The 22,460-nt window shown below is 40.6% G+C and overlaps 1 protein-coding gene across 2 annotated transcripts; it reads right to left on the bottom strand.

Annotated features, from left to right (window-relative positions):
- Nucleotides 1-1,925: 1,925 nt before the first annotated feature.
- kcnip1b (Kv channel interacting protein 1 b) lies at nucleotides 1,926-20,917 on the bottom strand (the record flags this gene model as incomplete). 2 transcript variants are annotated; one of them, XM_084564066.1, is made up of 8 exons in its annotated part: nucleotides 20,731-20,917; nucleotides 5,196-5,320; nucleotides 4,346-4,415; nucleotides 4,183-4,253; nucleotides 3,976-4,083; nucleotides 3,782-3,886; nucleotides 2,255-2,317; nucleotides 1,926-1,973 (listed from the first exon to the last, which is right to left on the bottom strand). In XM_084564066.1, exons 1-8 carry the CDS (start codon nucleotides 20,816-20,818, stop codon nucleotides 1,926-1,928), a joined length of 678 nt encoding a protein of 225 aa, XP_084420192.1. In that variant the 5' UTR covers nucleotides 20,819-20,917. The 2 variants fall into 2 exon arrangements, with proteins under 2 accessions (XP_084420192.1, XP_084420193.1); XM_084564067.1 differs by lacking the exon at nucleotides 20,731-20,917 and adding an exon at nucleotides 10,565-10,649.
- Nucleotides 20,918-22,460: the final 1,543 nt, after the last annotated feature.

Raw genomic sequence — 22,460 nt, 5'->3', positions numbered from 1 at the left:
TGTCTAGCTTTAATTCATCCATCCAATACAGCAGCATTTCAGAACTATAAGAATAAACTCATAGTCTCTTGTATCATCAAAAAGTTGTATTCATAAAGATTAAGATGATTATGATGATAAATATAATAAGATCTCATAGACGGCTAATTGCTTCATTCTATTAAGATTTCTGTTTGTAGGCTAAATGAATTTGGAGTCTGTATTTTCAGTGATTTCTTATTTCTTAAAACAAATGTAGTAACCAACTTAATGTGTCTAGATCTGGGGATTCTAAAGGCCATGGCATTTGATTCACACCGTTTTCATCAAACCACTCAGTGACTCCTAACAGTGTGCTCTGTACTGTACCTGTGTTTCCCTGTCAGTGTCTCCTCCCTCTGAAAGGCAGCTAAATTATACATTTTCCTGAGAGCATACGCAGAATAAGAGCAAAAACACATGTAAAGTAAAACACCCCTCAGTTTAAGAATTTACACGTTTATTCCTATGGCTTAGAATTAATCTTCTGTTTGTGAAATTGAACAACTCTGATCCAAACCAAGCTTTCCGAGACCTGGTGTCACACACGTGTACCATACAGCAAAGAGCTGCTGCACTGACGGCAGTACGAACGGCAATTAATATTTCAGTGCTTCAGCTACTATAGCCTGGTGAGTTTTCTATTATGGTGGTGCTTTCAAACGCACTCTGACTCACAGATAGGTAACTGCAGGTGTTACTGTTTGTCTTGTGTACGTCAGTGTGACATCAGAGTCCTGGTTTGGATGGGGGAGGTAGTGCCACATTTTCATAATGGAGCCGTCCTCAGTGCTAATCAGACTATCGCATTTCAAAGCTGACATTCAGCTGTATGTCCCTGGAAGAATATTTGAAACTTTCTCATACCAGGGTTTCATTAGAACAGCCCGGCAGCCAGGATCTGACTGTTCAGGGCACACACAAAGATGGCTGTAGGTCGCCACTGTCACCATCTTCAAATCACAGCTTCATTACCTCAAACCTGTGCAAATAATCATACTTTTTTATGACCTCCCTGTTTATACAACATCATAGTTTTGCTGGCACTTCATAATTAGATTTAAGCATTTTTTCCCCACGCTTTAGTTTTTTTTTTTTTTTTTTTTTACATTTTATGACAACACATCAATTTGACCACAAGAAGCAGAGCAGCAAGTGAAAATAGAAGAGAATGAACACATTTCTTTTTCTTTACTAAGCTCCAACATAGACAAAAAGACAGACAGACACACGGCCATCACATAAAATCCACAAATTGTAGTATTCAACTCTCTAAGGTAAAGACAGACGAACAACAAGCATATGATGGACTCAGCACACAAGCAACAGCCAGGTCAGCACAAAAGTACTTGTCACTGGATCACTGCAAAAACAAAAAAGCAAAATAAACAACACATGACATTTGAAATATCTCATATTTTTCAGTCACTGTATGCCTGAGATAAATATAGATAAGTCCTCATGGCCAAAATCCCATAACAAATGTTTAGAGATAAATTTTGCAAACACATGCAATTATATTTTGGCATAAAAAGAACATCCTTTGGCAAAAAAAAAAAAAAAAAAAAAGTTCAGCTTGTTGGACACATAGCTTTTCACTGGTCAGGAGCCGCCTTGTATTGGGAGAGCATCTTTATCTTAAACTGGCCGATCTGAGAGCGTTGTGTTGAAGTCCGAGTCTGTCACATCAGTCGCTCTGTGTTGTGCAGCAGAACCCGGCAGGAAGGCTAAAAACATGTCTGATTCCTTCCAACAAGCCACTGTGGGGGATTCTGTTTGCATTCAGACCGCAGCTGGATAAAAATGAGAAGAGGAATAGAAGAGACCGGATGTATTGCACATATGCAGCCACACAGACGCACTCACACCGAGCCCTCTCATTTTCCCCGTCTTAGTCGTCACTCGTCCTACATCACATTCTCAAAGAGCTGCATGGATCTCATCATGGTTTCATCCTGGGGAGAGAGAGAAGAGGAGAAGAGGAGTAAACATGGAAGAACTATGCATTTATCTGTCACTATACATAATGTAATGCACGTCAAGTCCTGCTGTAGCAACTGCATAAAGACTGGCACTCAAGTGAGTAACTTTTTCCTGGTATGTATTAATAAATACCAGTCAGACGTTCTGCAAATAGAAACAATAAGAAAGATGTAGGCAAATTCATGCAACATTCACGACTTATTTCTTTATATATCCTCTCCACTCTGACGCACAGATGCAGGCCCATTCATACCTCCTGGCAGGCTATGATGAACTCCTCCAAAGTCACCACTCCATCCTTATTCTTATCCATTTTCTGTGGGAAAACAAAAAGCGAAGACTGCCATTGTGTTCTGAAGACACTGGGACTCATTCAGCTCTGTGTGTGTAGAAAACTATGCACATTTGCAAAAGTTATTGATGTATTTGTGACATTTGTGACATATAAAATAATCTGCAACGCTGCTCCCCCTCCATTGAAAAACTCAGACCCTGTTCTGAGCTGAGTACGAGGCCTCTTGGATCTGTGAAGAGAGGGGACTGCAGTGTTCCACAACGAAGCTCTGCTTTTGCTCAATCTGCCTTTTCCTTTAACGGCAGCAAAGAATGGAATAGGCTCCCTAGTGACATGAAAAACAATACAAATTATAACAACTTCTGTCATGTCACTAAAAAATGGCTTCTGGGTAGTGAATGCTGTCCGCACTGATTTACCATAGGGTGGCGCTGTCTTGGACTGCTGTCTGCTGTGCATGCGGGACTGTGTGGATAGTCTTTCCTGTCGCGAGTGTTTTTTTTGCGAATTCTGGGATTGTTGCTGCTGGTTGTGTACTGCATTTTGCACAACCACTTTTTTTTATGTGGCGTTTATTTTATGTTTTATGTAGGACTACAGATGGATATTAGCTTCTGCTCAATCTGACGAGCCCATCTTTTCTTTAAAAGGATTAATGTAAGCGCATGCTGTCCTTAAACTGAATAAAATCAAATAAAAATGTAACTTAACATATGTTAGTGACAGGGAAGAACAAGCATTTATCCTGGGAAATTGTTCTAGGAGAAAAGAGTGGCTCTGAAGTAAAGTAGGAGAAGAATTTTACTTTGGAAGAAACCAAAGTAACACAGTTCCAAAGTGCTTTTGAAAGGTGGTGAATACTGTATCTTAGCAAAAATAAAAACTATCTGGAAAAAAAGAGGAAAAAGAAGGAAAGAACAGAACCACCTGATCTGAGACTTGCTTCAGTTAATGGACAAACAGATTGAAAGTGGAAACATCCAGAGAGGATTCCAGCTGCTTGTGCTTTTTTATTTAATGATCACAATTTTAATCAGAACGGCATTCAGATTAAAATAGCAACTCACGGAACACATTTTAAACTTGTATTGTCCTATTTTAATTAGGACAATGAAATCATGAGCAAATGAATGGCTTTAAATATTTGCATCTATTAAATCTGTTTGCATTTTCTAATCCAGCCGTAAAAAAAAATGTTCCCAAAGTAGGGACAAGTTCAGATAAGAAATTATCAATGAATCCTGCATCCACAGACTTATGGTGTGAATGAAGAATGCACAGCAAGGACTGGGATTGCTATTACTTTAAAACGTTACAAACGATATAAAAAAACGGATACATGCAAAGTCTCAATGCAAACAGGATGGTTAATTTGGGAAGCTAATGAGATCATTAAAAGTAAAGACGGTTTCTCCTCATGCTGTGTAAACACAATGGCTTTAAGATCCTTATGTTCATTATACATGTTAGAAATTAGAAATGAACCTGAAAAAAGGCATCCACATGCTGCTGCGGGACGTCGCCCTTTAGTGCAGGGTAGGTGTACTTGCCCATCATGTCGTAAATCGCCCTCACGATCTCGGTCATTTCCTGTAAGAACAGGGGATTCACAGCGTAATGCGACAGAGACTTGAGATAAGGCACAAAACACCATTAAAGCCGCAGCAGCATGTTCCCACCTCTCTGTTTATGTATCCGTCTCTGTTGATGTCGTAAAGGTGAAACGTCCACTCCAGCTTTTCCCTCAGTGTTCCCCTCAGCAGAGTAGACAACCCCATTACAAAGTCCTGTCAAAAAAACACAACAGGAAACGGTGACGGGATAGATTCGGCATAAAACAGCAAGAGACAGCAAAGAAAATGATATTTCTACGTGTTTTATTTTACCTTAAACTTGATGGAGCCATTGTTTGTAGTGTCAAACGCATTGAAAAGATAATGTGCGTACATGCTTGCATCTGCAAAACACAAGAAGTGAAGGACATGTAAGGAGTACTGTTCAGAAATCTTCAAAGGGCTCTGAAAGAGATGAGAAAACAGTGCACTTTACCTCCGTGAGGGAAGAACTGTGCATAAATGTGTTTAAATGTCTCCTCATTTACGACTCCGCTTGGACATTCCTGAGGGGGGAAATGATTCATTACTAACTTACAAATAAAGATTACACCGGGACTGTGCTTTCTCCCTTATTTCACCCTTTTTACACCAGTCAGTTATGACGTTATGGCCACTGAGCAGTGACACTGATTATCTCCACGTCATGGCACCGCTCAGTTGATGGGATATCTCAGTCCAGCGTCTTGGTGCACAATATTATAATACACAATATCTACAAAAAATACACAATATTAGGCATACGGTCATAATGTTATGGTGGATCGTTGTATATTGTGGTGCCATTGGATGAGGTCAAGGAGAGTCCACATAACTGACCTCACTTTTTTTGTAAGTACAACCTCAAACGTGGACATCTTGTGTTAAAATACACTTTGTCTGGGGAAAATGTTGATACTCCCAACAGCCTCGACCTTTCATTGTGCCTCTGCATTACCTGGATTACATTACACAGTTGTTAGATTGCTAAGTTGTTTCCTCAGAAGCTTCTAGGCCCCAGCCGTTGCCTCGCAGCGGTGTTCTCACGAAAGGTGAAAAAAGAACCAGGCTCTACAAAGCTGTGCTGGCTTCAGCGTTTCTCAGCGCTCCAGCGAAACGGTGACTCGTCACTTATACAAGTTTGTTTCTCTAGTTCATTTTTGAACAAGTGACGACATCCAACATCAATAAGCGCTTGAGCTTATGACTTCCCATGAACTCAACAAAGAGTTCCATCTGAAGGCAGCATTTGCCCCATGACATCTCAACACAAGCAGTAATAGGGAAATCAGAGAGTGCGTGCTTACATTCTTAAAACCACGATATAGGATCTGCAGCTCCTGTTTGGTGAAGTTAGTTTGGGCTTCCAGCTGCTCAAGACCTTCCGGTCTGTGACACACCATCGTCATCTCAAGCTCGTCGTCTGTTTTGTCTGCAGGGAGTGAAACAGCAAAAGATACATGCATCATACTCAAGACTTTTGGAGTGACTGTTTTAACATATGTTCGTCAGAGTCTTTTGTGGAGTCACGGAGACTGCAACACGCAGGAAAGAGACAACTCAGCGAAGCTTGAGACTGTAAAGTCGGCAGAAAACATCAAAAATCTGATCAGACAGCAGAAAAGTAAGCTCGCAGAGTTGAAGCAGAATAAGAATAGGCAGGATAAGAAGGTTAAAGGAGAGAAGGATCTGAGAGAAACTACATCTATGCCTACTTGACAAATTGCGTGGCCCTGAAGCATTTTATTAACGGAAACATGGCTGGTGCTGTGGAGATGGATGGCGGCTAATGAAGTGTGGCGACGCTTCTGCTGTGGCTATCTCAGACTACACTACCAGTACTTACAACCCTTAACCTGGCGGCGGGCACAATCCACACACCAATAAGTTCGCAAACATGAACAAATATCCAGGAGAAAACACCCACTGGCAGCTGCAAATAGATTAAATCTGAAGTCTGAAGCCTTGCTGTGGCACAACTGGATATTTACAGAGGGCGGTCTGTAACTTGCACTATTTCTTTAATATCTCAACTGGGCCTAAGATATAAGCAACAAATCTTTGGAGACCAAGCAACATTAGGACCTTTACTCTTGAATGAACCCAAAAGATTACACAAAACCCCTTAAATCTCTTTTAATCCACTATGGGCAATACATTAATTACATGTGAGAAGCACACAGTCGAGTCCAGACGAGCTCTATAACCGTGCCAGAATCAGTTGGCACAGTCAAACTCTGAAGAAAAGGAGATTTCAATTATTATAATATTCGCGCTTTTCGGCTCGGCGGTGATGACTCACTCATTTCAACCCATTCATCGGCTTTGTCAAGATTAATCTCCGACACTGAAACTGTGTCTAGAATTATGCATCAGCTGCCGGATAGATTATGTTTAATTTTATATCAAACATCGCTTTTAGCAATTTCCAGAAGCAGAAACCATTTGAAAAGATACATTCTAACGATAAAATCTAGTTGTGTCTTTATGCAAGAATAAATGCTTCTGTTTCAGACTTATACTTTATTTTTTTTATTCACTGGGTCCTTGCGTGGTCTGTCAAACACCCCTCGCAGCTGAGATCTAAGATTCTCAAGGTGACAGTGTGGTGTCATTTATCAGCTCAACACACATTACTTTCTCTCAATCTTCCCTCCATCTTCCTCTGAGCCCCAGCTGCCATCCCACCGACTCCTGTTGTCATGGAGATAGACAGCCATGAAAAATATGAGCTGTGGTGGATACACTGGATGAACAGATAAATAAAAAAAAGAAAAAAAATGAAGAAGGCGTCAAAGACATTTTGTGCATTTATTTACCCAGTTACTAAAAGTCCCGCTTCAGGTGAGAGCGAGACAGCAAAGGTCTCCACCTACGGTATGTTCATTAAGGCTTTCTGTGAAGGGTGCTTCAGCTTCCGGCTAATGCGAAGGTGTGATTATAAACAGATGAAATGAAATGAGGGTGCGAAAAGGAAACAGGCGAGAGGTGTTGATTAGAGGGGGGCTGAGAAGAGAGGAAGAGGAAGGTGGCTGAGTGTGAAGAAACACAGAGAGGCGAGAAGGAAAGGCAACTGAAAAGGCAAGCACAAAGTGATTGATAGGCAAAGGGACATGCTTGTATTGATGAAGCGCTAAGATTTAACCGCGCGGGGGTTTAAATATTGACAATAACAATCTGAGCGGATGACAAGATGATCTAAGTGCCAATTTTCTTAATAGATGGAGGGAAAGAAACGTTGGAGACCTTTTTAGTTCTGATTTGCGAGGAAGGAGTTCTTAACACAACGACATAAATATTCTAAAGCATGTACCAGGCGGCCAGTGTTACATGATGAAATTGAGATAATTAAAAGTGTGCGTCTGTTGCAGCTGCTGTGGCAGCTTCAGGGCAACAGGGCATGTTTCTTCAGAATGTTCTCACATTTGTTTTTAAATGTAATCACCATCTCGCTGTCAGAACAGCGGCAAACATTTTCAAACAAGTGAGCAACGATGATGAATGACATGTTGGCGAGTACAAGTGCTTAAAAAACTCTCAATGCTTTGGCTTGAACACGATCTTTCAGTCTCTCTCAGGGTAGTGTTCGCCTGGAGTTAGATGAGAAGATTGATGCCACTCTCACATGCGCTCAATAAATAAGAAGCCAGTGCAAGCAGGAGATTACCTCAGTAGATTACCTCAGCTTCACAAATGGCTCTGTGTGAAGTTAAAATATTCTGCCCACCAGCTTCTCCAAAGCTCACTGCTTAGTAGATTGTTGACCCATCATCCACAACATTAAAACCACATTGACTATCTTGTTACTATATAATGTCTTCTGTAAGACCTTTAGCGATGGTATCCATATCACCCACCTAAACAGATGCCATGTTACACCCTTTGACACTATTATTATGCTCAGAATAATAATAGAGGTCTGCCTCTTATAACCACCTTAATTGGAACAGACCGGTCAATTCGTCCCGATCGAAGGGTACTCTCAACTAGATTGAGAAGGGCGGTGTAACCTGTTGATCATTCTGTAAATTAGGAAGTATTAGACCCAGAAATCCATGTAAATGCTTGATCTGACTGTTTCTCTCTAGGATGAATACATTCTTTTTGAGTATGTTATGGGGCAAGTTTCCGGGTGGGACAGAAACATCAACAGGTTGTTCAAACAAGTTGAAAATATGAACAAAGCCGGAATCGATTAGGGCAACACTTAGGCAACATGTGTGTCTGAATTCCGTCTTTTTTGCATTGATGGAATTCAGTGTTTTCATTTAAGTTGGGGAAAAAATCTTATTCTGGCAGATTGGATGCTCCACAGCGTGCAGGACCACTTTGCGCATGTCAAAAAATTTATATTCTGATGTATGTTATGGGGCATGAATACACACAATATACAGTACCATATCGGATCATTGTATTTACTGTTCATGTAAATAGTTAAGTTAGAATTTCTAATCAGAATGGTTTTAGTTATGGAAAATTATGGAAGACCCATGGCGAGCATGCTCCCTTATGGAAGGGGAGGGGCAGATCTCACTCATATTGTGCATCCATAAGATGTACTGGGACAAGCCAGAGGTCACACCCTACAACTCAGGATCCATTGTTAAAATGCCAATGCCGGACTCCACAGGACACCCCGAATTGACCAATGTCCGTGCCCCAACCTGTTTTGGCAGTGCGAGGAGGTGCCTACACAGTATAAGCCACAAGATTTTACCATACAACACAATGATCAGGCATAACATTATGACCACCTTCCTAATATTGTGTAGGTCTCCCCTGTGCCTCCGAAACAGTTGTGACTCATCAGAGAATGGACATGGGCCTTCTGAGGGTGTCCTGTGGTGTCTGGCAACAGAATGTTGGTAGGTGGGTACATAGCAAGTAGTAACATCCACATGAATGCCAGGTCCAAAAGTGTCCCAGCAGAACATTTAATTGTCACAAGATGGTCAATGTTACTTCTCCTGTCAGTGGTTTAAATTTTATGCCTGATCGGTGTATGTGACTAATTACTGTGTCGTGATCCAGTAACTTTCAGGAGTCTCTGCTGGAATGAGAAGTCACTGTGCAAGATCATAAAAATAGTTGATAACTCCCTGTAAAATGACAGCATGACCATACAAGTTCAACAAACAAGATATAACATGTTACTTTAGAAGCTCAACATACTGAGTTTCGTTTTCTTGCAGAAAAGGGCAGGCTTGCAGTTTCCACTCTTTTGCGCTACGCTAAGCTAATGTGTCACTGGCAGTGGCATGACACTAACTGAATGGACGCGAGAACGTTGTTTCTCAAAGTATTACTTTAATTCTAAGAACACAACATGCTCATAATGTTGCTATTTTCGTGTGCTCATTTCCGCCAGGCTGCTCTTTTAAAATCTTCAGTTCATGCAGACTGTGTTGGCATTCTTTTCATTGATTTAATTCCTGGCAGACCAGATAGCACAGATGTACCCACCATACTGGCGAAATATAGCATGACTGTACTGGTGGCCAGTGATACAAACAGCAGGACTGCTTGTTCTTAAGAAGAAAAATATATAAATATGATAATAACATGGTATTTTATGCATGTTACATCCTACTTTGACCTGCCTATGAGCCCTGTCTCTTATGCAGCTGTAATACTTACTTTCCCTCTCTGGTATTAAGTGATATCTTATCTTACATACTTCCGCACAGCTGGCACCACATCGCACTTTTAATAGACAATGGAGCTAAAAAAAGAAAGAAAAAAAAAACCCACGATGACCTGTTTTGCCAAAAGCCTTTTATCAAAAACAAGGACAAACGGTTTAATCTCATCCACAAATGCACGGCTCTACCCTCGTCTTGTAAGGTGTTACATCTCTGTCAGAGAGTAATGGCTTTGTTTACGGCTTTCTACATTTTTTTTCCCCCCTTCATCTCCATCATGCTGTTACAAATTCACCCTGGTAGAGTGTGTGTTCACACTCTCCTTTTATGCCCCTACAACCCAGTCTCCATGACAACAGGCTTCTCAAGCATAAGGCCAGGGAGAGGTATGATATGTGAGCTGCGTGTTAATCACATGCTTTTCCACCCTGAACCCTGGCTCGCTCCGTGTCTCCCCTTCACTAACGCACACAAAGAGCCTTATCATAGAGTCGGGGGCAGTGATTTTGCTCTGTGGTTGTTTTCAAGGACATTCTGATTTATAGCATCCTATAGTCTCTCCATGATTAGCATATGTTATACCTCGCAGCCCAACAAGACTGAAATCGGTGGCCCCACCACTATTCTGCAGCTACTTCCTTGAGTGACTGTTTGTCCATCGGCTATTCTTCTTCTATGTTTTTCCAGAATAAATTTTAGAAGTTTGGCATCACTGCTAATGTTTGATGTACTTTACACATATATGGATTGCCATTCAATACCGTTTGCTTACATATTTGTAACATTTGGTACAAATCCCTTTTGCTGTTCTTTTCCTAGTTCAGTCCTTTAAATCACTTTGTAAAAATATGCCAAAAATATAAATGTGTTTCCTTATGTTGCTTGTGCAACATAAAAACAAACACATTATGAATTACACCAGGTCTCTGGAAGTTGAAGGTTATTTCTCTCTCCTCTCTCTCTCTCTGTTAAAACAAGCTTTCTGTTGCTCTTTTTTTTTATTTTTTATCTTTTTCTCACTAATGTTGCCGTACCTCTGGATGGTCTCCTCTGTTTGGTCTGCATGGTCAAAGTGCCCACCACTGCACCCATCTTGTCACCGTGGAAACCAGCCCGGTCAAACAACCCAGAGAGAGTAATAGTCCTCTGTTTATTCCCGGATTGTGTCAGCCCGCCGTCCCGTCTTTATCTCCCTCCACGGCTCAGCGCCTTAAAAGGGTTTTGCCCTCTGTCTGTGTCTTCTCGCTGGTTTCAGATCTGTCACCAGAGGACGTCCCCTCTTCTTTGAGCTCACTCTCTTGAATTTCTGATCCCCTTCTCCAAACACACAGGCTGCTCCTGCCTTTCTGCGCCACTCCCTCTGTTCTATTGCTCACTCTACTCATCTGTCAGCCTCTCTCCCCCCTCTATCGAGATCCCTGCCTCCTCGTGCCCCCGTCTTATTGTGGAGCAGTGTTTGCTCCGATGACATTTACTGACAAGTGAGTGGCATCAAGTGAAGAAAAATTCATTTCAAGCTGAGACACATATCTTTTCTTTTCTTCTTCTTCTTTGTTTTTTTTTTTTTTACATCCTATCCATTTATTCTCATTGTCTTGTCTTAACCATTACTTATTTTCCTCTCTATTGCACTGAACAGAAACTCGCAGACACACAGCTCAACACCCTGGTTAATGATGGCAGCTGTTCAATACTACTTCAAATTAGCACTCTGCTCCCTGAAGTGTGCACCATAATGAGTGTGTGGATATACGTTAGCTGTGAGGGCTGCCCACTTACGTGTGTTTGCGCTCATGTTAGCTCGCCACAGCATTACCGGCTTTTTTCACATCCCTGTAAAGATATTAGACTTTATATTTCTCTGCCGTGGCACAGACAAGGACATTAGTGCTTAATAGTGCCAATGAATATTCATTGAGCAGACTGTGTGCATTGGGGGAAGGAGTGAGTAATGCTTATTTTCCTCTAAGCACTGAGCATTAAAGGTCTGACAGGGTAGCTGGATGAAGAGTTAAGCATTTCATCTACTAGACAGTATCATTCACTGTGATAAAAACAAAACAAAAAACTGTTGAGTAAAATACACATCACTGTAGGATATCTTGATGTCTTCTTGACATGCAATAATTTCTATAGATTAGAATTCCCATTGTTTAATCTGAAAGATTGTTGATTCTGTGTATGCACCGTGTTGCATATGGCCCATGTAAAGGCACGAAGTGGAACAGAAAATATCTTATTTTAATATTCCGCTGGCTCAGAACCAGAAATGCAATGCTTCTATCTCACTCTTTCCTTATGTGTGAGCATATAAGTGTGTGTGGCAGCTTCAGAAAACCTCTCTAAGTTTTTAAAAATTCATGGATTGCCATTTTTTTGCAGCTTTCTTTTTTCTTGAAAGTTGCGCTGAGGAATGTGAAAAAAAAAAAAAACTCATGTGAAAGGAGTGGGGTGTCAGTAACTGGAAAGACACTCGGAGTTTCTGGAGTCATTCATAAATTCAGTATTTGTCAGCATTGTCCCTGATATTCAAACAAAGTGTGTGTGAGTTTGTGGTTTGCTGAGGCCAGTCCAGTGATTGCTCAGGTAGGGCCGAGGTAAGAACATGACATGCCTCAATTAATTAAACATAAAGTCATGGATAATTCAGATAAATTTACACTCCTCTCACACTAGCTCCTCTACATTTTCTTTACAGTCCTTTACCTTTTTCCCTATAGCTATAGAAGAACAACATACTTTCACCTTTACGGATCTCTTAACGGTTACAATTTCAAATTTCTTTTCCTTTTAATTCTTAGAAAATTCAGGAAGCATATTTAAAGACCGTAAGTGATAACACTTGGAAACACTTGCAGATTACTTAAAGTAACATGATGTAATCCTCATGACAGATGTTTGCCATCTGGAACTGTCCTTCTGCAACATATCACTTAGTGCAGAGACAAGAAGCGAGGGCACTGCGCTGCAATCTGACTTGTCAAATCTCTTCAAGTTTTTTTTTGCATGCATGCATGAGCTTCCTATTCCACAAGATCTAGCAGAAAGAACTCACAGCATCAAAAAAAAAAATATCAGTATCAGATTCATCATTGTTCATGGCGCTTGATATATAGTAATTTGCACTAATAATAGATACATGACTTCCCTTGTCGCTGACATGATTTTGAAGATGTCTAACTCATTCATCACTGCACTGTTCTCTCGGTGGGCGAAAACAACGTATATTCCAAAGCTCAATAAATTTAACTTTAGAAGAGTTAAAAAAACAAACAAAAAAAAAACTCTTCTGATCCCAGGGAAAATCTGTTTCCCTCCTGATGAAGTTCCAGATCTGATGAAGTAGCCCGGGGTTATGCAAGAGCTTGCATCATTAAATGCGTTCGTCTCTACTTCTGTCTTCTTCAACCTTAACCACCACCGCTGACTCACTCCATATTGAAGCCAGCTCTAATGTGGCTGCAGGGGGAAAGAGCTTCGTGAGATTTCTGAAAGTGTAGAACATTTCCAGATCAGTTTTAGCATTTTTTTTGTCAAACGTTTGAAATATATTTATCATTTTCCCATAAGGTTTTCTGTGAAATTCTGATGTATTAATCACTTGTGGTGCTGCTTCGGTTGCATATTTCTATAAATTCACATCTTTCTGAACACTTGAGCATTTGGACTCATCCCTAATCAACTGTCAGTGAGGGTTTTGCATAGAAAACGACAATAAGCAAGTTCCTTTTGAGAGGAGGAAACCCCAAAAACACATAATATTGAAAAATGCATGAGGGAAAGTGTGCAGCCTGGAGTAAACATCTAGTTGTTCACTCGCACAAGACAAATATTCTTCGGAAGAAGATATCACTTGCAATATTTAAGAAGATTAAAGGCAAAAAAAAAAAAAAAGAAGTAAACCGAGCCTTCATCTTGGCTGACTGAGTAAACAGACTCAAGCGGTTGTCAGCACTAAGCAGCTTAAGAATATCTTTTCGAATGTGTTTCATAGAGAGCAGCCTGATTGATGGAAGCTGGCACAGTCACAGAGCGACAAATGGAGCAGAAAAGTAAAGCTAACATTTCTTGTGTTCCTGGTGAGGGTGGCGGTTGTTTCTGAGAGGGGAGCTCTCATCAGAGCGGCTTTGCAATGTTGTAGTTTTGATGGTTGAACTACAGGTGGCAGCAGAGTATAGTGATTCCTGATACAGCCAGCAGATTGTGTCACCTACTCAGCACAACAAGCAAATTCCTACAATAAAGTATGCCTATGGAAGCAGAAGCTAGCAGTAGTGCTCTGCTTCACCATCATCACACTGTTTACAGCATCAAATACTTACTAGAGTTTGTAAATGTCAAGTAGTAAAACAATGCGACTGGGCTGAATTAATGGGCTGCATGAAACAGACAGAGGAGGCCAGAGCTGGGGATAAAAATAAACCTAAAAGACGACAGTTACATAAAAGTATGTAGTGGGGTGATGTAAAAAATTAAAAACACACACACACACACACACACACACACTGTCAGCTCCCATCCATGGCTTCAACAGCCACAGGACAAGAGAGCGAGGCTGAGAGGAGGACGAAGAGAGAGAGAGAGAATGTTCGGGGAGTTCACATATGCGCCGCAACGCTGGCTAATTTTGCCGTAGTCTTGGGTCCAAACAGATGCTGTGTTAGACCTGAATCTACATCTGAATCTGTCTCCGCAGTGTGGGGCGACGAGGCTCTTGCTGCAAGGTTATGCACTTAGAGGACACATGTGACTTGTAATGGAGAGAGACAGGTGCAGCATGAGGAGGGCTGAGTGGGTTCCTGCCTTCACCTACACTCCTATTGTTTCCAAGTGGAACTTATCTATACAAAAAAATACCTTTCACAGGAAAATACATATGCCAAGTACACTATAAAAATTATTTTTAATATCGTTCCCATGCTGTCTCTTTGCAGTTATTCAAGCAAAGATTAGAAGAAAAAAGTCAAATCCCTGTGGTCAATTTTTTTTGGATAGTTCACCGTGTGAGTGTTGGTAACCAATAGCAACAAGTGTTAGTTTGGCATACGTCTTTATTGGTGAGACGTGGTCTTGGTATCACTTTCAAAACCTCATAGTAAGCTCACTGATAAAGCAAATGCTGTGTCTGAATGACATGACTGGCCTTTTCATCAAACAGAAAACACTCGTTCAGACTGAATTTTTCAAGCCAACTTAGTTAACCTGATGGCAATGAGTAAAGTGGAGCAAGAAGCTTTATTTTACCAGCAACATTTCAGCTTGCAATCCCAATACAATCATCTTTTACAGTTAACTATCTTTTCCATCCAACGACTCCATCTGGACTCCTAATTCCTTGTGGGTTGCGGCGGTGTAGTTCAGTGCACTTGGTAATTGAATACTTTAAATCTGCCAAATGAATGCATTAATGCAAAATGGACTAAAGGGGGATCTGAATCTGAATATTTTGTATCATATAAGGCCCACAACATTTATTTGAATGCCCAAATAAGTAAGTATTCAACTGTATCCAAATTGAAGCACTCAATCAGAAAGTCACACTTCCACAAAAACAGGTGTTTATGTTTATGTTAGCTTTTATTGTTGGCGCAATAAAAAGAGATTTACCTCCAAATGACCCAATGTAATATTTGTCTTTCTCCTGTTAAAACACCCTACAAGAAAGGAGATAACGTGTTTTCACCCAGATGCCTAGAAAACTATTTGATTCAAGGGCAAACCTTTAGAACAATGGGTGGCCTTTAAATAATATAATTTTTTTTAAGAAAAAATGGATGTTTAGCTGTGTGTCTCAGATGTAAAGGCACTGTACACTTACTTTCCAGTTCATTAAGTAGCTGACTGAAAAATGAATACCACCTGACATAACAGTCCTGCACTAACTCTTAGGTTAATGAAAGTTATCGTATTCAGCATTTGTCTCAAATAACTGAGAGAGCTGCTGATTCAACTGTGTTTTCATTTTGGAGGCTGTGGTTTGTTCATGAACTTTAATGATGTGGCCGGTGAGTGTATGTGAGTCATTAATATCTGTCTGAACAAGCGATGTACAGAACTGTGCAGAATTATCATAGCTCATCACATGTTCCAGTATTCCCGTTATGGTGCTTAATCCATCCCAAAATATTTAAAATGATCAAATTAGCGTTGGTCTGGTATTGATGTAAAACATTTCTGTGTGCACATTTTCACATTTGCAATTTAAAAGGATTCATGGATCTTGAATCTGATACCTGAATTAACCAAGTACTGGAGACTCAGAGTCTCCTTTGCTTTAGTCCTGCCATTCTGTTGAAGTCTTCTAATGTGCAATTCAAACATTGTACACCTCCACACTGATATGTCGGAAACATTATCAGTCCAGTACCGCGGGAAGTAGGGGTGCTGGTGGGGCTGCTGCACCCCAAAAATGTATTTACCCAAAGATAAATACACGAAATAAAGTGAAAAAAGTGGGGGAAAAAAAGAAAATGCTAAAAGTTAAAACTGGAAACACTAATAACTATAAATTGTCGCGGTCTGGCTTAATATTCACTATACAATTTGTGTCTTGCTAGTCACATGACCACACGTAAGGTCAAGCGAGTTGCAGCGCAGAGCTTTTTTTTTCTCAGCACCCCCTGCTGAGAATATGTTCCCGCGGCTATGTATCAGTCACATCCCCGAATAATTCCTGGAGCTTTGAGCACTGCCTTAACAGTCTTGTTCAATTATCGAGATAAAAAAAACTTGAGCCACAGTTGGTCAGTCGTTCCAGCCTACTGTTCCCACTTCTCCTTAACTTTATCTCAGATAACACAAATCTCGTAAAGTTTAAATTATTTGCAGCTGTATAGAGTAGTAAAACAATGTGAAACAAGGGCGTAAAGTACAGTATCAGTGATGCAAGACATCAAAGAGTGTAGACTGCAGCTTCAGGCCTGAGGCAGAGCAGTGAGCCTGCCGTGTTTAAAGGTCTGGAGATGAATATAGATGTCGCTGAACTTCTAAGTAGAGCATTTTAAAGGTGAACAGGTTGAGCTTTACAGCTCATTTCACTATGTATATAGGAGTATGCAGGCAAATAGGCATAGTAAATCAAACCAGCGGTGATATGTGTGCTGGAGTCGAGGGGCCTACATTTTTTTCAGTCTAAATGGCATGCTTGCGTGTTTGAATGTGTGTGCGTGCGCATATTTTCATGTCTTCTTCCATGCATATAATAGCATGTGCTTCTGCTCTGCTGCAGTATGCACAAGTTATACCATGAGACACGACCAGGAGTAAATTGTGCAGAGAAAGGTTTAAATCTGGAACGTAAGCACAGCCACAGAGAAAGAACAGAGACTTCCTTGCGTGCTAGAACCCTCTCTCCATGTGATGTGACCACACAATTTCAAGACCAACCCTGACAAGCCAAGCTTTGACGGTGATTTTACTGTTCCAATTACTTATGATTAGAAGCACCCTCAGACACTCCCTGAGTGAAGGTTTTGCAAACATTTCTAGCAGCATTGAACTCATTTTGTGTTGGAAGTGTGTTAGAAAACAAATAAAATTGCACTGCACTGGAAAATCAAGGCACAAAGCATAAACAAACTGGACAAATAGTGTTTGGTCACCAAATCCATGTGTAGCAAAAGCCTGTAATTTTTTTTTTATTTGTTGTTAGATAAAAATAATAAATTAAATTTATTTGTTCTTCTATTGATTGTGAAAACTTGCAATAAAAGACAAAATAGAGTCATCAAGTGGTTAGATTTGATTGATTTTGGCATCCTCTCAGTTCTTCAATGTAACAATAGTAAAGGAAATTTTCTTCACTGCTTCACCTATGAGATAAGTTTCATCAGAGGATATTCTGGAAAACAATGGTGGCTCTGAGTGGTAAACCATATGATGATAAGAGACATCTTAGCGCACTGCAACTTAATAAAATATATATAATACTCATAACGCTGGCATAAACGACAACAGAATTGTTTCCAGTGGACCCCAAAAGGTGATGAACAGGGTCGGAACAAACGTTAAAATATTATTGATGCTGTCAGTCTGCACATGAACTGTGCATGTCATCAGATTATTTGAATTGAGAAGCTAATACAAAACTATAAGAGCTTAAAGGGAATCATGTGATCAGGATGTTAGAATAAAAAAGAATAACTAACAAACAAACAAAAAAATGCATTTCCAATACCACAGGAGAGTAGCAAACAATGGAAAAAAAGTAACCTTTACTCACTTATATGATTATTATGAGTTACATAATTTACATAACATGACTTTAACATGTTCAAGTTGGAGTTTTTTTCTTGTACTAGAAATATTTCAGATTTATTTTTTCCAGCTTTTTATTTCTCCATTTCATTGTGTGTTGCAGGTGTGACCAGCCCTTCTAAGCCTGCAAGCAAAAGCTTGGGTACGTTCAGCTCGACCAATCCCATCAAGACTTTTTCCCACTTTTAAACACACATACTTTAAATTAAAATAAAATATAAAATCTCACTGTGGGATAAAATTATGACGCGTTTTAGACAACTTATGAATGAGTATTTTGAATAGGTCGAGGCTCTTAATTAACTCAGTGACATTTAATTATAACACTGAATGTAGACAGGTCCCCTGCGCTGCCCAGTGCATGCACGCATCTCACCCTTAAGTCTGAAAAGGTCAGAACCGCGTGCTGCAGTCCGCGAAGCACAAAAGTATATTTATGTGGAAGCAGCATACATGTGCAGGGGCGCAGTATGAAGGGACTGCGTGTTGAATAGAATTCACACTCCTTTCATCGACTGCTCATCCGCTAAGGACGCGGAGAGGAGAGATTACTGACGTCTACAAATAATGAAAACTGTTTTCTTGTTTGCTCTTCCAACAGCATTACACTACATGACATCAGTTTACTTTGTTTTTTGTCCAAGCCGTTAAAGATAAGCTTCTTAGTGCAAGTAATACTGATATGCTGTGTCGCATGACCTAGATTGTCAGCCCATGCAGCCATGAGTAGGCTGTATTATTTCTAGAATAGCACAGGAGCTGACTAAGCCACGAGGTAAACATATAGTCTCACTCTCAGCAGTTTTTTTTTACTGCATTTCACTACAGTTTTTTTTTTTATTGCATTCCAGATGCAAAAACCTTTCCTTGCTCTACTGTACGATCACATCACAGGTAACAAGGCGCGTGTTTGTGAGTTTGGCTGCTGATTTGTGAAGTAGAATGGAAGTACAACTGGATGGGTTTCTGCTTTGTGTGTGGAACGGTGATATTTTTGCTCTTGTAAACTGCACATTGTGTAACCGAAAATGCATGATTAGCATCATGAGTCATTCCGCCATCTATCAGATATTTAAGTATGATGACTACTTAGTGGCTTGCTACTTTTTAAAATAATAATAATAAAAAAAACTATTTTAAAAAAATAGTGTAAAAAAAATCAGTGTTAAGAGCAAGTGATTTTGGTGACAGTTCTGCCTTCCTTGAGTGTTTCCTTTGTCAAGTTTGCTCCTTTGCCACTGTAAGAAATCAATTCCTGGCAGTGAGCATGCTTGCAAATAATTTAGAGGTAGATAGTAAAAGCGTCTGGATGGAAAAGGGCAAGCAGTGCAGAATTAAAAACACCCAAATTTATGTCTCACGAGGCTCACATGACGCAATGACTGCACCTGCATACACATTTAACGTGGTAAGTCAAACATCTGCGTGGGTTTCGTTTTGAATTCCTATCCGAACGCGAGTTTTCCTGAAAGCGAGAACAGAGCCGTGCGTTTTGTCAGCCATGACTGACTTGCAGCTGCACTCCGACTTGGTGACTCAGCACTTGGTTTTTGCTGCTGAGGTGAAAAGTAACTTTCAACTTTAAGATGAGAGGTCGTGAGAAGGAACAGAGCTTTAAGCACAAAGATGATGGAAACACAGACGATGCACATTCAGTAGTAGATGACCTCACCATTCAGCTCTTGAAGGTGTACACAGGATATCCAAGTGAGGTCTAGACAAAGCCACACAACATCCAGATTATCCATGTGATTGACATTTGTGTCTGGGCTTTCACACACCAAGCTGACGGTCGATGCCTGGCTAGTGTTGCCCCCTCTGTGAGTGCCTGCGACCCTGGTGTGTCACAAACCACTGACTCTAGCCGGACCCTTGTTGGCAGATTTCCAGTTGATTGAACATATTGAATCAGTGTGAGAGAGTAGTTTGTTAAGCTGAACTGCTTGGCACTGCACAAGAGGAAAAACAGAAGTACGTACCACCGCCGTCAAGAAAGCTTATCTGAGGGCTTCTCATTTTCTATCTTCACCTCATCTGAATATACAAATATGCATATATTTTCTCAGCGACATTGGCCATCTGGAATGATTAAACTGTAGGCCAGCTGATCTGCATGATGCAGGAGAGGCCAGCTGTGTGCCACAGTTTATAGCTCTTCCCAGCTACTCCCAGCTCTTCCTGTTTCCAATGAACACAGACTACTGCCACCTGATAGCTGGAAAGTTATTTCCTCTGATGCAGGTTCATAACGCATGTGGTAGGTGAATGTCGGCAGCAGTCTTTGACGTGGATTCAAGCACAATATTTTGGCCCAGGCGCAAGCAACATGAGTCAATGAGTTTTTGTTGCAGGGAGAAAATCAAGGCTAAATCATGCGCAATGGATCCATCTTCTCTGGAATTCTGAGTGATTCCATAAACGATCTTGACCCCACAAGTTGGGTACCAATGGATTCTCTATTACCAACCACAAATCCTGAAACTATAGCTGCCTCAATAGAGCTTGCACAGTACCATTCCGCCAGAATCGGCACAGAATAATAACCAGTGTTTATTTGCGTGACCTGGAACCTTTATAAAGCAAAGGATTGGTGTTTTGGTCAAGGACACTCTGACACATGGTTGTTGATGAACATACTACACTGTGGATGGTGTTGGAACTGACATTGGCCACATGGCTGTATGAACGACATCAGGCCTCAGTGGTGCAATGTAAAAGGAATTATTGCTTAAAAAAAAACAAATAAATTAGAATTTCATTGAGAAAAGTTATGAGTTTTAATGTGAAGGATGGGCCGCTAGTGGCTTTTGACATGTGTAAAAACACATTCAGGTCATCTCAACATTTTACTCACTCTGATATTAAGGACAGTCAACATTAATCATAATGGTCCACAAGAAAGAGTTATGAATTATGCAAGTACATCAGTAAAAATTCACTGTACCTTTTGTGAGGGTTCCCGACACCAGTCTCTGCAGGGACTGGATTAACTTGAGCACCCCCTGCCTGCAGCGGCTGGTACAGCCAGCCATCCTGAGATAGAGGCAGGGGCAGATGGAGCACGCTTCCTCTAATATATGTCAAAAAAAATCTTTCTACAACGTGGGATGAAATCCGTATCGCAACAACGACTCCACCTCAGTAGTTTCTGCGGTGCGGCATCATGAAGTTGTTCAAGGGGGGTCCTTGTGGAGAAAAAATGGAAGTCAGTAAAATGAATAATAAATCACAGAATTTAAGAGTTTGTACTACAGCTTCAAAACAAAACAATGTATCTCTTTCACAGTCCCATTACGATTCCAGGCAGTTACACTTGAGTGCTCGTTAACTCATTCAGGTACATTTAACTTTCTCATTCAGAAACACCTGCTCACACACACACAGAGATACAAACACATACACACACTGCTGTGAAGTCAGAGGAAGGTACTGAAAAGGTACCAGAAAGAGATAAAAAGGCATAAAATGTTGATAGGAAAAGAATAAAATAAAAATCCGGACCTGTATGTCAAACTTTTTCAAAAAGCAAATGTGTTCCCCAGACCAGAATGAGTGAGAAGATAAATTATTGAACAGACTCCAAAAGTAGAACATGAAGAGCCTTGTTCCCACTGGAAGTTCTGCTCATCTGAGAAACAGCAGAGAACCTCGTCTAGTTCTCACCTCCTCGCCTGTGTCTCTCTGATCTTTCTTTGTGTTGTCTTCTGTCGTGAAGTCCTGCGAGGTAGATGCTCCTCCTGGAGTATATATATTTCTGCGCGAGGTTGTCCTCTGAACTGCAGTGGGAGCCCTGCGGCTGTGGTCTGTTGAGGAGCTCAGCTCTGGTGCTCTCAGCAGCTCTGTACTGCAGAGAGAGCCAGCAGCCGCCACTGTACCCGCCCTCCCTCTCCTCCTCTGCTCCCTCCTCCTGTCTTGCATTTGTGCTTCCTCACTTTCAGTCGTATTCTACCTTTTTTCAGACAGCCTGCACAGTGATCCAGTAAATATCAGGGTAATAAAAGAGGGCTTAAACTTGATGGGTTATGGGATAAAGCTGGAGCTCAGATGCTCTCCACATTCGAATGTCAAGTGTTTTATAGTAAATGGACCCTTTTAAACAGCACCGGTTCTTCACATTAACAGTAGAATTACCTCAGTGATCTGTCACATCTAAATGTCTGCCTGATTAACTGGGGATTTAAGACATTGCCATATTATCTGTATCACATTCCCCACTATGGAATCAATTAAAGGATTATCTTATTTTATCTTAAAGCATATTTTATGTTTAATTTGAAATACTACAAAGTTCTTGTAAGGTTATCTTTAACTAGTTCATTTTTTGTTAGTATAACATAGTGTTTAGGTATTCTTCTCATGATGTAACAGAGTGTGGTTTTTGGATAAAGGAATTCAGTACAATGCTGTGCAGTGTACAGTGTATCCAGTGAAACGCTGTAAAAAAACACGCTGCGAAACAAAACTGTATAACTGTAAAAAGAGTGATCTGTAAGAATACATTGTGGAACAGAGTCTATCCTGGACGGCTGGGAGTCTGTCTACGGGTATATTAAGCAGCATCTGTAGCGATGCAGACGGAAAGTGCATCTTGGGGATGAGACACCCATCAGGAACTGAGGAGCTATCTTCGTTGAACAACACTCAAATTGACAAACTGTATAAGCAAGCAATCGA

Source organism: Chelon labrosus (assembly GCF_963514085.1).
Source record: "Chelon labrosus genome assembly, chromosome: 17".
Lineage (NCBI taxonomy): Eukaryota > Metazoa > Chordata > Actinopteri > Mugiliformes > Mugilidae > Chelon > Chelon labrosus.
The sequence above is the reverse complement of the archived record's forward strand: the minus strand, read 5'-3'. Positions and strand labels throughout refer to the sequence as shown.